Genomic DNA, 16,887 nt, shown 5'->3' on the forward strand with positions numbered 1-16,887 from the left:
AACAGTATGTACCTTGACCCAATTATGCACTAATCAGTGAAATATGCAAGTCTTTGTACTTAGAAAGATTATTAATAGTGGGATATGCTACATGAGCATATGTGCCAGTATCTGGCTTGACAAATGTAGAGGAGGCTTTAGGTAAAATTTCACAGTCCTTTGAAAGTGAAGACAGAAAATAAATTCAGTATATGGTTTCCTGTGATGTGTGCTTCAGTTTACCAGGGAAATGTGAAATAACGTTTTTTTTTTTTGTTTGTTTCACCATGATAAATTTTGTTAAATACCACGTACAGGCAAACCTTCCTGCAAAGGTTTTATCGCTCATCAGCCACTCACAATGTGTTTATTACCAAGCTGGATTAACTCTATCAGATCCACATCTCTGTTACAGAAAAATATAAAAAGGCATTATTCTAACTCAGTTATACTTTGAACAAAGGCGCTGCCGCTTATTTACCTAGGTGACCTATATCATCTCAGTTTGCTTTACTAAAACTAATAATTGACAAACTGAATGATGTGCTGTAATGGACTTCTTGTTAAACATGGTTTCATCTTTCTGTCTAGTAGATGGAAAGGCTCGTAATTAAAATATTAATTGAAAAATCTCATGGTTATTTTGGGAGATTTTTTTAAAAGCTGTGTCATGACCTTCACACACCAATGTAGATACAGCTACATGCAAAGGCTCTTACCTTATGAATTCAGGAGAAAGGAATATGACAGCTAGCCTCAGCAGTTTACGAACCCAGCTGCTGCAGTATTTTCCAGGTAGCCTTAAATCACCAGCCTGTATTTCTATTTTCCTCAGTTTCCTGGCTAAATATTGGATTTTATTTCCCAGATCTCAATTCCTGGTTGCCTTGGTTCATGCAACTATATAGGGAGCATTCATATGATCTATAACAGGCACTCTGAAGAGAGAGACTGCAAAACAAGGCACAGCTTCAGCCAGGTCCTTGGATGGTACAGGGACAAAAACCACAATGGTCAAGGCCCAGCAGCCAGGGCGCAGCACAGACTCTGCCAGAGGCACTGAAATCACTGACACCCCAGAGAAATAACAATTTACAAACGTTACAGACACTGAAGCCCTGACTTAAATGAATGGGCAAGATTACAGACACCCATGGTATTAGACCTCACTGCACCATTTGCAAGAGACTTTCCTTTTTATTTATTTATTTATTTACACTCCATCCATTTCTTCTACGATCAGGAGGGCTAGAAATACATGTATCTCTGGGAGAATAAAACCTGAGATCCTGGTATACATCTCTCTGGTTGACACTGAACTGAATAGAAAGTCCAATGGCTGCCAAATTGCTGAATGTTGGCTACAAGCAACTGAATGTCAAAAGGGCATTTTTTTACCCTTCTAGGCAGCCTAAGCAGAGCTGTCACTATTGCCACATCCGCATCCTTACTCTCTAGATTATCACCAAACACTGTGTTCCAGATAGTATCTATTTAGCTCTTTCAATATATCTGGTATGTTTAGCACTACTTCTGCCACATCACCCTGCTGACCTACACTATGGTTTTATTGGGTTACCTTAAAACTATAACATATGTTTAAGATTTTATATACTGTCATTTCATATTCTTGTCTTCCACAAGGGTATAAAGTTTACCAGTACTATACATCCATTTTTTGTCCTTAACCCCATCATCTAGTCCCCCCTGCACTGAACGCATAAGCCATTTACCTGGACAAAATTATAGTTGATGTGTAGTTAAGTCTTTATAAGTCATTCCTGCTAGTCAATTCTCTCATTAGGAAACCACTTCCTATCAGAAGTGCCCTCAGGTTTTGAGAGCACATCAAAATTGGATCCACTTAAGCAACCGAGCTTTGATACTGTGCTTAATGACTTTCTAAATTTGTCATTTACAAAGTACTTTACAAGCCTTCCTAAAGAAGAGATGAAGTATGCCCATGCACGAGCTAACCTCCTGAGCACTCCTTCTTAAGAAGTCTAGTTGATGTATGACGTATGCGATTCCATTTTCTGCGTCTATGACATTTCATTTAAATCTCATCATTTCCTTAGGACCATCTGGACGCTTTCTCAGCTATGAACAGATCGTACAACTGTGGCAGCTCTTCCTCTCTTCTCTTTCATTTCTGTCCCTGCTGCTGTTTCCAAGCTACCTGGGTTGATCTGGGAGGGAAATGGGCACAATGTTCCCAGACAGCACTAAAAGCTGGAATTAGCACTCTACTATGCAACATACAGCGAGTCTACAGCTTCCCTACTTCTTCTTGTACACAAAGCATAGATAGACTCTCTCAAGATAGTAAGGGCTTATTATTATCCCCCCTCCCCCCCAATTAAAGACTACACAGATCTGCTCCACCGTATTGCCACTGCTTAAACACCCCATTTTAACAAAGAAGGTATTTCCCATAGGTGAAAGTGAATATTTCTTAGTGGGAATACTTAGGATGCAAGCTTAAGCTCCCACTTTTTTAACGCAAACATAATTCTGTTACCAGAAAGGTTGAAACCTTCTACTTTCAAATTGATCTTACCACTTGGAGACATTAGCATGCATACAACAAAACCAAAACCTTCTCAAGAGTAGAATCACAGTTTCACCATAACCTTTCCTGCAAATTACGAAGTGTGAAATAGAAAGCTGAATAAAAATTGAAGTAATAAAATATTGAGAACAACATGTCAAAATTAAAACAGTAAAAATAAGAAAATAAATTCCTCGGCTGTCATCTGTCTGGTGCCTCTTTGTAAAACCCTCCATTACAATGGAAAATATCTTTTCCATTGTAAGTCTAAATCTGATTTTCAACAACATCCCAGGAAAAGTCCAGATTATACTGCTCATAAAAATTGAAGCAACAGTACAATATGAGGTCAGTTTGAATTATGGGGTGGTTTTTGTTTGTTTTTTTTAAGATTTACTTTACATATGCATTTGAAAAATTACTACATGAAATCACCACTGAAAACTTCATAGCAGCAGCAAAAATGGAAAATATAATTTCCCTATTTTTCATAAGATTTGATCAGAAATACAACACAAATACAGTTGGTCATATTTTATCTTACAATTTTCTTGACTTCATTTTACTTTATTCACGGTAGTCTATTTTTTTGTAATAAGTGATATACACACATGGTACTGTCTGGTATTCAAACTTCTAATTACTACAATAAAAACCACCACAAAAGTAATACAGAAAAAACCCAATAGAATTAATTGTCACCAAAATGTCTAGCATAGCAAAATATTGATGGATATTGAACCTGAAAATATCTGTGAAGCATCTTACATCACCTTTCCATGTGACTGCTATCCTCACACCTGATGCTGGAAACAGGCTGGCTCCAGTGGAATAGGGAAGACCTTCTCCAGGAAGAAGGTGAGAAGAAGTGAGGAAAGGGAAAGTGCATGGCACTATTGGATTCAATGTCAGGACTCTCCAGGTTCATTCCAGTAACGCACCACTTTTCCGCACCTCACCAGGTACAGCTGGGCTATCACCACAGAAATGGTTCCATACATTCAAAATTACTTGTTTTTCGTGGGCATTATCTACAAATGGCTACCAAAATCACAGTGGTTTATTGTGGATTCCTTTAAAGCATACACACGGGTTACCACAGCAAAACCTTGAACTATTTCCCTTGTTTTGCTAAAGTTTGATATTGATTTATTTCTTCCCATTCATTCTTGTCTTGCTGCTCCATTCAGTATCACTACTAGTAAGATAAAAGCATTCCTTGATCATCTTTTTTGGTCTGACATTATTTTAATAACATGGTTTCAGTCCTGGAAGTTCTCCTCCTCCCCCAAGACACTTTTTTTTTTTTTTTCTGACGCGCAAATGCAAAACTGAAACATCTCATTTGATATTATAATATCAGAGTAGAAAATTCATGAGAAACATTTTATGTTATGTTCCGTTCTACCAGTGATATTATCCATTATATACAATAATGGTATGAATACAAAAAGTCAAGGTAACAACTTTCTACCAAATAAAAATAGTCACCAGCACCATTCCAGATGTTTTCTCTTTTACAACAGGAGAACTAAACACGATCTAAATTAATATCAAAGAGAAAGCCCTCCTTGTGGATTCTCTTTGGGTCTATTAGTTCTTTTCAGCACTCTGAAATATTACTGGGATCTGCTCTGAGTTTACATGCTATTTTTCTGTTCTCCTTTCCTCTGCCTAGGATTATGTTTTCTTTTATACATTCCTAGCTTTCTTAGCTTTTCACTCTCATCTGTCTGAAGTCAGTTGAGTTTAATTGCCTCCCTAATAGTCTGTAACTGGTCATTCAATAAGAGTGAAGCCAGGAAATGAGAAGATTGCAGATCTGTTGCAAAGGCATTCTGTACATCAATTCTCCTTAATTATGACCATTCTGTTTTCATGAATTCTTAAATTAAAAGTTACTTTACAATGGGTTTTATATTTTTGGGAAGAACATAATTTTCAACTCAAAAAAATCAAGAACAACTGTCCTACTTTAAAAAAAGGGGAAAAAAATACCCTTGGAAGAGTACTTGCTTCAAGGTCACGACCCAAACATAACCAGCGCCTAAGCTTCACTCTGGACACAGGAATACTGTAGGCTTAGGAAAGAACACATGAGAACTGATGACAAATGCTACTTTTGAAAAGCTTTTCGTTATGTTTTGGAATAAATAGTTACAGGATTTAATAAAAGGAAAGAAAAAATAAGCTTTTAGCAGGAACTCTCTGGTCTATTCCTTGCACTCGGTACCTGTGGATCCTCGCAAATAATTTTTTCTACAAATCTGGCACATGACATCAGAGATAAGCTACATTTCTAATTGACTTTTTAAATTTGTATGTATCACAAAAAGATTAATTTACTTAAATCTCACAAGTCAATATATCATGTTGAATTTTGTGACAGATTTGCTGTTATATATTCACATTGCTGTGTCTAAAGAAGAGATGACCAGACCAAGACACTACTAAAATCTGTCAGATATGGTAAGAATTTAGAGCCTAATCAGACTTGTTAAAATATAAGTGTTGCTTTTCAAACTGGATTGCCAATAAGCTGTTTTGTTAGAAAGAATTTTAGTATACCAAGTAAAACATTGAATTTAAATAAGTTTCCATTACTTCAATTTATCTACAAGCATTTCAAACCTGCTAATATTTCAAGGCTCACAGAATTCTAATTTATGATAAAATTAAATCAAACTAAATCTAGATGTGCAGAAAATGGTCATAAGCTTTGTAAATGGATTTGAATGGCAACAAAATCATACTGTTAGAGCAATTTTTAGAAATTAAGCCTTCTCTGGGCTACTCAGAGATGTACTAAAAATGACAAAATAGATTTAATATTACAAGAAAAGTGAGAGGTATAGTTTGTTGCTGTTGGGTTTTTTTTTTTTTAAGTGCAATGATATAAATTGTGATAGCATCTCAATTTAAAATCACCTTTTGGAGCTGAACACAACGGTTGAACTGTATCAGGGGGAAAAGCTGCAATAGTACTTTAAATAAATTCAGTAGCCTATGCATCATGAGTTCCCTCTAATATTGCTAGGCATAAATGGATAAAATCTCACACCAAGAAATGTCTTGTTCTATGCCAGCATCCTGTAAAACTGAAACCATATATCAGAGAGCAAATTTCTCTTGGAAGTATAGATTCTTGTTACCTCCTCTTCAAGATGAATACCTAGCAGGTTATCGATCTGCTTCTGAAGGACACAGTGTTTATTATGTAGGAAACCACTGCTGGGCACAAGCGTGAGAAATTAATGATGGTTTCCTAAGTGTCCACACAGTGGTGCTGAACCAGTGGGGCAACTGTCAATCTATATGATAATGCATCCCAAAACTTCATAAAATCAGTGATGTGAAGAAGCATTGATTTTTGAGCTAACCAGGATTTGCGAGAGAGTAAAACTAAAAAGTTTACTGAAGTTAACACCTCTGTGTATATAATAGTTGCTTCGTTCTTGTGTATTTTTTTTAAACAACCAAACATACAGAAACCATTATCACAAAAACCTTTCCAAGTAAGAATGAATTCCATGTACTGGTTTGTTTCTCGCCTGCTGTTTGATCATGTCCTTCTTTCTCTTGTTAACCTCATTGTTAGAAAAAATACCTATTCACAATGGATTCACTGCACTGTATTGCAAATTACTTAATAATTCACTTATTACAAGGAAGAAAACAAAATGCAAGCAAACAGCCTCATCCTTTCATCAGTGCCTGCAAGCCCTAAGACTAAATTCTCTTAGACAAAATGTGTGACACAGTCGCTCCTGAAATGGGAGACGGTCACCTCCAGAGAAGTGAATTCATGCTACAGAAGTGAATCCCAACATTCCATAATGTCATAATTTCATTAATAATGTTTTTTATTTGAAATTATGCACAATAGCCTTATCAAAACTACACTAAAGTCAATGGAAGTTATCATATTTCCTGTGAATGGCATTATTAAAAATAAAAAGAAAAGGAAAAGTCAATTAATCATTCACTGATTCTTCTTAAAACACTGGCTTCCTTGTTGTAGCATTATAAGTAAATATACATTTCCTCTTTCGTTTTTGATGAAGAAATGTATCCTGCTATGCCGATGGAGAGGAGAGATTGCCTGAAGATTCAATTTAAATCAACAAAAAGAGACTGCTGTTACAAACAAAATCAATTGCACTTTTCTGAACTTTTTTCTATCAATATAAAAACTGCAATTTTGTTTTTTTTTTTGCCTTGTTTGCTTTGACAAGCAGTCGCTTGTGTTTCTAGTGCCTGGCACAATGGCTTTGCTGAAACCAAGACAACTGTCAGTAGGTATATGGAGGAGTCTAAAGTAAACATCTAAACCCACTAAAAACTTAACAAATTTCATTTTATCACAAGTAATATGCATAGAAGACAGCTGTTTCATTAGCTGGTATAAGCTGCCTGAACAGTAGCTCTGAGGGTACCGTGTTAGGGAGATTCCTCTTCACCTTCTCAGAACAGAAAGCATCAAACCCTTCAGTTTGTATTTTAACTAAGTGGAGTTTGCACCTTCACCACCCTACAGGATGGAGGACAAATTCCTGCAAATCCATTTTTACTACTTTTCCTCTTCAGTTTAGTTTAAAAATATGTGCACACAGAAAATTCCCCAGGTAAAATTTCTTAGCCGATAGGTATGAAGAACATGAATGTGGGTTACACGCATTTGAAAGGAGAGTTGGCTTAATGCAGTTTACTCTGAGAATCAACCAACATCTGGGTGTTTTGTCACAAATTATACTTGCACTGTCTAAAGTCTCATTTCTGTGAACTTAATAAAGTCTACTAAACAGAAGTGCTTTGCCGAAGTCAGACACATAGGTTTGCTTTCAAAAAGCCCCCCAATACTTACCAGTAACCAAATAGAAAATTAATTTTATTTTTTTATAACCTCAAAAACATGAAAAACCACACAAAATTAAATCTGATTGTCATGAATTAGCACCACTGTCACAGTTACTAGCATACTGTAGATTATTAATATTACTTCAAGCTGTGTATAAAAATCACATACGAAAAACTGCTTCTCAAGAAATTTCTTTCTGCTTCTTATCATTAAATTTAATGTAATGTACTCTAAGCACAAACTTCTGTGAAACATTATTGTGTGGAAAGTAAATTGTAAGACAAAACACAATATATATTATATACATACAAGTAATAGTTTCCTGATACTGATGCTAAAAAAAAAAACCTAACCCAACATTAAAAAGCAGCTTTAGTCCAACTGAGAAAGAAAAGTGAAAAATTCACCTTTAAAACAATACTCATGTATTTTTAAGTACGATCACATTCTCATACATATGCATGAAGAATATATTGAAGAAAAAGGCCTACCGTTTTCCTCATCTGACTTATTCTCGTTGTCGGAGTCGGTAAGCGTGAGCGCTGAGTTTTCACGACTTGACAGCCCGGAACTTCGTCTGGATTTGATCCCTCTTCCCCACAGCCGGATGGCATGCTCCGGAGACATCCCTCCCTCCGTGTCCGAGTCAGCGTCAGAGCCCGTGCTCAAGGAATAGCCTTGATGGAGTATTCCTATGTCTGAGCAGTAGCCGCTTCGATGGGGAGAGGGCTCACAGATTCCTAGTTCTGCAAGGGTAAAGTTTGTTCCTAGAGGACAATTAAAAAAAAAAAAAAAAAAAAAAAATTTAAAAGCTGGAGGGGTTATTTTAATTTTGAAAATAACAGACCTTTCTAATTTCTCTTAATTATGCTGTATGCCAAGCCTTCGTAATGAATTACATACAGAGATCTCTGGTGCACAGATCTAGTAAGACTAAACTAAACCATACTGAATATAGTTAACATGGATGAAATACACAAAAAAAAAGGTAGGAAAGGTCTCTAAATTTTAGGTTACTATTTTCTAGGATCAGAGCATGAGCTTTGAAGTTGAGCATTTCACTACTCGAAAAGATGAAGCAAATTGCTTCTTATGAAGCAAATTTTCTCATACAGGAGTCTTCCATACAGACAGGATTTTTAATTCTAATTTTCATATGGTTTCCTATTTCATAGAAAATAAACACTTATTTGGGAAAACAGAGTTTACAGATCAGGATCACTTGTAAGAATGCAAATCTATCAGGGGTGTCACATGAAACCTTGTTACCAGTTTTGCACTTTTACATTTGGTGAGAATGGTAGTTTAATATCTGCTATAGAAATCGAGATAGACCTCAATCATTGTCATTGCTTTCTATGTTTTCTCACCACATTCAAGTAGAAAGTGTGTATCAACACCAAATCAGGAGGTCACCGCGTTTAGAGGCAAAACTTCCAGGAACAATGTCAAAACATGTGACCTTTAGCAGTTAATAACGACTCTGTGGACAAAGTCTCATACATTTTTAAAGCACATGGAGTCCCCCAGGGTTCTCAGAAAGTATAGACTTGCTGGCTGATTTCTGCTTATGTATTTGTTTCCTACAGTAACGAACAGCATGGTAAAAAAAAAGTATAGGGAAATATTCACTGGACTCTAAGGCTTTCAAAGGTTTTGAAAAGCAAAGTGATTTTGGCTTCCTTACATTGTGTTAAAAATGAAGAACAAAGACAGGCTGAAGTCACTGGCAGTGTAACTGCCAATTATTTAATTAATTTCTTAATTCAGAGGGAAACTAGATCTATGGTCTGTGTTTCTAAAATGGTAGTTTTGTTTTGTCCAAAAGCAGTTTATACTTTCTCCTCTTCTTCATCAGAATGAAGCTATACAGTGGAAGATCACGCACTAAATAAAAAACACACTTAAGTGTCCTTTATTAATAAAGACATTAACTGGATTTATTATTTTTTTTTTTTTTAAGTATTACAACTCCTTTCATAGATTAGCCAGGAACGAGGATACAGTATTAAATCGATCTGGTTCATCTATCTGTATCACCCCTCTGCAGTCTCACACCTAGCTGTTAAAGTATATTTTGGATATGGGATGTATGTATACATCTACAGAAAGTAACACTGGGCCCTACTTAAAATTTATCTCCAGGGCTCATCAAAGGAAGGTGATTGATTTCTTCACCCAGCAGCAGCTAGAGAGCACCACCGAGCATGACAGGAGAGAGGAGACCTGCTCTTTCACCCTGGCAATAACCAGTGCACAGCAAGCGTGGCCAACAACACCAGGTACAGAAGTACCGCCGACTGGATGCTTTTAAAGAAATGAAGCATTTAGTGACAATTTTTAAAAAGAATATAAAAAGCCTGACATTAAAAGTGTCAGCTCTCGCATCAATACCAAATAAACCCAAACCCTCCTGGTTAGGAGCGTGTTTTAACGTGCCTTCTAATATTTATTCCAGTAATCAGAAATTTTGTGGTTTAGTCAAAAGCAATGAACTGAACAGTCCTTTCATGTTTACATGAGCATCTCAAGTGCACTTCAGTCAAGAGATTTTTTGACTTTTTTTTTTTTTTAAAATAAGTAAAGAGCTCTGGCATGACAGATGAAACAAAGTTACTTTTAACGAAAATGTAAATTTTAATCAAGCACAATTTCAGTAAAAGACATTTAACAAAACCAGCTTGATTGATTAGAGTTTTGGTTTGGCCATATTAGCAAACTATCCTTAGACTCATTAAGAAAAAGCTCAAAATCAACCCAAAATATAAAATACATACAGAAAATGGAGTGAACTGAAGCCTACTAGTCCCACACTTTCTGACCTACACAGCTAGAGTGCATGTTGACATTAGATGCATGTTAAAATTACCAAACTCATCATGCAAGTGAAGTTTTTCAAGTTTTCTTGTTTGCTGGTGACATAAATGTCTACAAAGACACACCAATTATGAATGTATTAGCTTAATTAAGCTGGTTTACATACAGAGTAAAACGTTTTAATGATATTCCGTGGATTTTAACAGCCATTACAAGCTCAGATGATTTCACTCTGATTAGCATCCTGTATTGATGTAAAAATCTGACTATAACATCTGATGCAAAAAGCAATCTTCAGATAAATTTGTATTTATTTGTCCAGTTATACCATTTATTTGAGGAAAATGGTAAAGACACTGAAAGTGAAAGGAAAATATAGTATTCGCAGAATTCATTCATCCGTTTGAGTTTTATTATCTGGGAACTTGGCATCTGCCAGAAATGTAGAGAAAGAGATTTGAAAACTGACCAAATGAAAAAATTTGAGAATTGGATCAGATCAACTCAAGAACAAACGGAATCAGCCTCTGAGCCTCTGGGAAAGGGTTTTCTATGCTGCTTCTCAGAAATCTCCTTACAGTCTCAGTACAGAAAATCTCAAGCATCCTGATGATGGACATGAAATATTCTAGAGATTTCCCCATCTAGCAACAACATGTTCTTGTCTGGTAGACTCTAAATTAGTTTTATTTATTAATTTTCAGTGTTTGCTTCTGCAAAATATCATTTGAGAGTCTTCTGCAGGCCAGCATACAATGGCAAAATAACTTGTCCTTGGATAACCATGGATAACCACGTAAGAACGTATTTTGGAGACGTTTCTCACCTCTATATACATACATAGATTTTATATATACGTAGGTATATAAAAGCATTTCTCACATACATATTTTATATTTAAATATATAAAAATATATCTCTATATATTATACTTCCGGATATCTTTATAGCCCTTAATTTACTGCAAAAACTGAGGAAAAGGAGATAGAAACACTATAGTTATGTTCTCTAGACATTTTCTTGATCTTGATTGTATACTCCTACAGGCCTTGTTTCCCTGAAATGAAACTGTCCACATCTCTTGAATAACATATGAACTACTTTCACTAATATAATATCCTCTTATTTGCTCAGCCATTATTGCGCATAAAGCATTAATGGCATTAGTAGACCACCTTTGTAAATTCACATAGAGCATAAATACAGTTCTGGAGGCACAGAAATCATTTATCAAATAATTCATAGCAGAAAGAACCCTACTACTACTTTGCAAATAAAGTATAGTCTTACAAATAGTGAGAAAACACCTAACTCATTTCATAGCCACTCACACTGGCAAAATACTCCACATGGGATCCCGGTGACAGAAAGGTCACTAAGAACAATGCAGCCTTCCTCGCCCCCACTGCCAGTAGAAATTACAGCACCTACGAGCTGGAGCAAAGAAACATAGACCCAGGATGGCCTGGGGTTAAGATTTAGTGTCTCCTTCAAGAAGTAGCTGCCTTACAACTCTTTAGGTGATTAGCAGATCAAGCAAATCAAGACCTCCTAGAAGCAAAGCGAAGGAAGGCAGCAGTACCTATTGCTTGCCATACCCTGGGAATTCAAATTGTACTGCTGTGTATTCACAGAGAGCAGCCTGGCCCGTGAGTTAAAATGCACTACTAGCACTAGCAGTCAAGGCAGATGGATGGCTTCGTACAGTGTTATACAGCACACTCTATCTCTAGGGCTTGCATGGAGTTGAAAGTAACTGCATTTTACTGAAACTTCACTTGCAAAGTAGGACTGAAATGTGTAGGCAGAATCTATTCTTGCACATTCAAAACTTAAGGGTGCTTTCTTTCAGATTCTTGTAGCATCTCCTACATCGCTGGTGACAGTGAAAAGAGATAAATAACGTCAAATCCTTATTGGTGGAAAAGAAAGAAACCTCTTTCTCCCAAAGAACACTTGACAAAAAAAAAAAAAAGTTACAAGGTTTTTTTGCTTTTTCAGATGCAACAGAGCTTACCAGCCTCCATCCCCATCCCTTCATCTCCACCTGCAGAAATCACCAGACCATTCTCATTAAAGAAAAGCAGTTAATAACAGCTGCTCCCTCAAGGTGTACGTAATCTCTCATACAAAAATAGACCAGTAGTATACTAGTTTAGAAGCATAATATAATGTTATGTACTTGATCATCATTGCCCACAACCTACATGCTGTGAATAGTCTCTCAATAGAATAGATGTTTTCCTTTTAATTAGTACATTACTTCTATTATCTTCTAAGCACTTTTCCTTTTACAGAAATTTACTACTTAAGTTATTTAGTATATAAATACTTACTAAAAGTGTGCTTAATTCAACGATGTACAATTCTACTCATTATCTCAGCAAAGACTAGAAAGCATTACCCTATAAGCAAAGGTTATTTTCACCTAACCTCTAGGCAGAGGTCTCATTTGGGTAATTACAAATTGCATGAATTGCCCTTCTGAAGATTAATCTAATCCAGCTGTGATCGCTACAAGATGCCTCAGAGGAAGATATCTGAAACCAGCAATGCACAGATACAATAAATTTGCCTTCAACACTAGCAGTTCAAAACTGGGCTAAGTCTAAAATCAAAAGGATAGTATCACTGACTTTCTTTGCTACTATAATCAATTACAAGAAGTAAGAATAACAAGAATACATTTAAGACATTCTATCCTTTCTCAAATTTTTGTTATGTTCACAGCTATAATGATTTTTGCTGGCACAAGTACCACAATTTAGCTCCAATCTGTGGTATATGAAGAGGTCGTTCTTTAGAACAAACTCTGATGCACACTTAATTTTTCTCATTTCTTTATGCATTCATTCATTATAATGACTGGGAGAGCAGATTATTAAAATCTAATTTTTTTATTCACTTACTGTACACATTTTTAACATTTACTCTTTTTACTTATCTTCCTTACCTGATAAACAACTGCCATCTTTTTAATCCTTCTTTTTATTTCACCTGTTTCAAACTATTCTTTTCTCACGGTTAAAGATCCTGTTCTACAAAATGTTTAACTTGATTTTGTTTCTAATTCTACACAATCAGATACTCCAAACAGACTCCAAACCTAAGCTGAGGGATACACTATCTTCCTGTATTTTTGAATTTTTTCTACTATTTTGAAAAGAATTATATTAATGTAAGCCCTTTCTTTTATAAATTTCCCCCTCCCCTCCGTCCCTGATCCATCATCATAACATATAATGCATCTTTCTGGTGGTTTAAATATACTTACATCAGAAGTATCTTTTCTGTGCAACATACAGGAATTTTAACCACGTAATCACAATGAATAGTCACTGTGGCAAATTTAATATTACCATGAAACGCGCCTGGAAAATTCTCTCTCATCACATCACTGATATTACAACAACTGCAATATTCCATTTCTGAGGGAAGCACAAACTCAAAAAGAAAAGCACAAGAAAAAGATAAACTCTTCTTTCACTGAGATCCCTCCAAGTAGAGGAAACATACCACGGCTGGGGAGGCCAGGTAAGAAAGGGGAGATGCTGACCATCCTAGCCATGAGACTCAACCTGCAGCAGTTTATCAGCTAGTTTTTCCTCCCCTTTCTAATATTCACAAATGTTTTTACATAAACTGAACTATTTGTCTCAACTCTCCTAACACTCCTAACTCCCTAACAATTTTTCCCTAATAATAAATTTTTCCCTTTGCTAGCACGGGGAAGGGGCAGTGTAAGCTCCTGGGGAAGAAACTCTCCACTGATCGAACACTAGAAATACCAGAGAATGGATTCCTTAGAAATTAGAAAATAAAAATAATGAGCAAGCTATACCTTGTTCTAGGTTTTTAAAATCTATAGCTGAAGGTTAAGAACAGCAGGGCTTCCTACATGTTTCTGTTACTGCCTACTAAGAAGATTCACAGATGACATATTTTCATTTAAGATTATTAAATTCCAGGTATTGTTAGTCAGGAAAGCTAAACATTTTATAACTAAGTGAATGTGAACTTTAACCACTTAATGATGATAAATCCTCCTTTCATAGAACACACTTGTGACAAAAGCATCAGGATAGATATTTTATATCTTTATAGATATTACCGAGAAGTATGAGAATACCAGAGAGGTCTTGATGCCCATCTCCATCGTGCTGTGACCCAGCCCACATATGTGTACATACATACACCCACACCCCCCCCACTCCAGTAATACTTACTAAAATTTAGAATATACATGTACACTGGGAATTTTTGTTATAAACGCACTAGCATGCACACAACTGATTTTGAAATTTAAGAGAAACACAATGATTTTCTCAAAAGTGAAACTCTGGCAGCCTCGGTCTCTTCTGCAGCACACTCACTAGAAGCAGCAAACAAATCCACACACACATTACAACACGTGGTTTGAATTTGAAATATATTTTCTAGCTTCTCTCATCAATGACAGAAAAATCCTTTAATTGTCTTTTTTATAATCCTCTTTCTGCCTTGCTTCTTTCTGACTCGGAGATCCCCAAGCCTAATACCAGCATACAGATGTTTCCCTTTCTGACAATAAGTCTGTTGACAGTACTAATACAGTAGATTCATATCCACTTAAAAAAATTATAAGGTTTATAAAAACCAGGCATCTAATGAGATTTCACTCTAGCTCACAATATTATATAATTTTCACTTATGTGATTGCATTCTATTTTTTCAGAAAAATTTCCTCCTTCAGTGAAGTGACTGGAGCTACTCTTTTTTTTTTTTTACCTTCCTCATTCAGTATTTATATACCAAATAGAGAATACAGCATTTTTAATTACTTCACACACGTTTCCTCAGGCTGTGTTGAATGTAGTCTCTCAGAACATCTCAAACACTACTTTATTTAGCCTTATCTCGTGAGGTGAGCTTTTATCGTCCCCATTTTATAGCTTTAAACTAAGGAAAGGAAGAATAGAACAGCCTCCTTCCAGAGCACACACTGATTTTGGCAGAACAAGTACTGTCTAAAAATTATATTTCTGGTATCACCTTATGGTGATGAACTTCTTTTTAGTGATGTGCTGGTTTAGGGCAAAGTATGCATTTATTGTTTTTTCCTCAAATACCTATCTTGATTAAGGACAAAATCAGATTTGAGAGCACAGGAGGATGGAGCTAGGTGGCAAGCATGATTATTATTTATTATCTACCCAAGAAATCCCAGGTTAAAATGTAATTCTTCAGGCTAACGTTTTAGTTTCTCAACCGGTCTTTCATTTATTTTAAGTATTCCAACTTTTCCAAGCACTGAGGAACGGTAAAAGCAGAACAGCTTCAATTATTACAAAGGTATGTGTTATTCCTACAGATATGTCCATTCCAAAACCTGAAGGGGACAGGAAAAAAAGTATGCAATTCTGTACTCAATTGCTCTGCTCTCCTCCGCTGCTTCACCCTTCTGCGTTCTGCCTAGGCGAACCTCTCCTCCTCCTCCTCACTGACTAAGTGCCAGCAGAAAGGAAATTCAGGGCTGAGTCTCCCCTGTTATTCCCCGAGCCGGTGCTGGGCAGCAGCACAGCAAGAACAGCCCCAGGAAAGTCCTGCTGAGACCAAACCCCGCTGGCCGGCAGCAGCTCCTGGGCTCATGTGCCACCTTCCATCCCTTCTGCAGGCAAACCCCAGTAACTCCATCAGGTTTCAGCAGAGATGCACGGACAGACAGCAGGGAAACAGTTTCCAAACTTGGAATCTCTGATTCAAAGGATGGAGATACTTTAGTTTAACTGATACAATGGTCACGTGAGGTTTTCACTGCAGGCAAAATAATGTATTTTCTCTATCATCATTCTCAGAACCAGTCCGGTTCTCCAAACAAATCAACCCAAAGCAGACAGAACTCGTGGCAAATTTCAACCTAAATAGTTTGATCTAACAAAGTTTGGAGGTGTTATTGTAATGTATGCAAACTCAAATATACACGACACACCAACATGCAAATAAGATCTTCCTTTCTCCAAGCAACTTCAGGCCTCTCCATATATCTACTTATCTCTAATGAAACGTATCATTTATCATTTAGAAGGCAACGACTGCTTTGTGATCAAAATCAAATTAAAAATCACAGGGTTTTGTGTGCTAAACATGCACAATGCATACCTGCATTTGCATAAGCATGTCCCGTGTCAATGATGGCTCCCAGGGCAACCTCCAGCAGAAGGGAAAAAAATCTGCTCTTTTTAGGGCTACTTATTGTCTAGCCAGGCCAGGAGTATGACCAGTAATCTAAAACAACTCCAATCCCATTTTCTGCACTTTTTGTTAAAGTGACAAGAAAACATGAGAAATTTCTTACATTTCTAACTACAACAATGCACTTTTTTTTTTCTATGTGAACAAGACACTTTAGCATTCTGAAATTAGTTGTGCCACATCACTCATGCCAAAATATATTCACAAAATACAGAGGTAACAACTGGGCTGTTGTGCAGCACTGAGGACTAGCAGAAACTAACTTCCACATAATAAAAAGACTGAAAGCAACCCACAAAAACTGACTGGGGAAAAAACAGCACAAATTCTGTTCTCTTCCTCTGTAGCACATAGACAACAACACTGTGCTACCACGAGTGTCCAAGTAATCTAGCGTACTTCTGCAGTGACAAATGGTGCATTTTGGGGATACAATCGGTACCAATTCACA

The 16,887-nt window shown here is 36.4% G+C and overlaps 1 protein-coding gene across 3 annotated transcripts in view; it reads right to left on the minus strand.

The window, feature by feature from the left end:
• The window catches only part of TENM2 (teneurin transmembrane protein 2), a 520,319-nt gene that overhangs the window by 472,167 nt on the left and 31,265 nt on the right, over positions 1-16,887 (minus strand). For all 3 annotated transcript variants that reach the window (XM_074155640.1, XM_074155639.1, XM_074155638.1), the window contains exon 2: positions 7,880-8,155. In XM_074155640.1, the coding sequence (XP_074011741.1) occupies positions 7,880-8,155 (276 nt within the window). The remainder of the gene's footprint in view (positions 1-7,879; positions 8,156-16,887) is intronic.

The sequence above is a fragment of the Numenius arquata genome, chromosome 11, assembly GCF_964106895.1.
Source record: "Numenius arquata chromosome 11, bNumArq3.hap1.1, whole genome shotgun sequence".
Lineage (NCBI taxonomy): Eukaryota > Metazoa > Chordata > Aves > Charadriiformes > Scolopacidae > Numenius > Numenius arquata.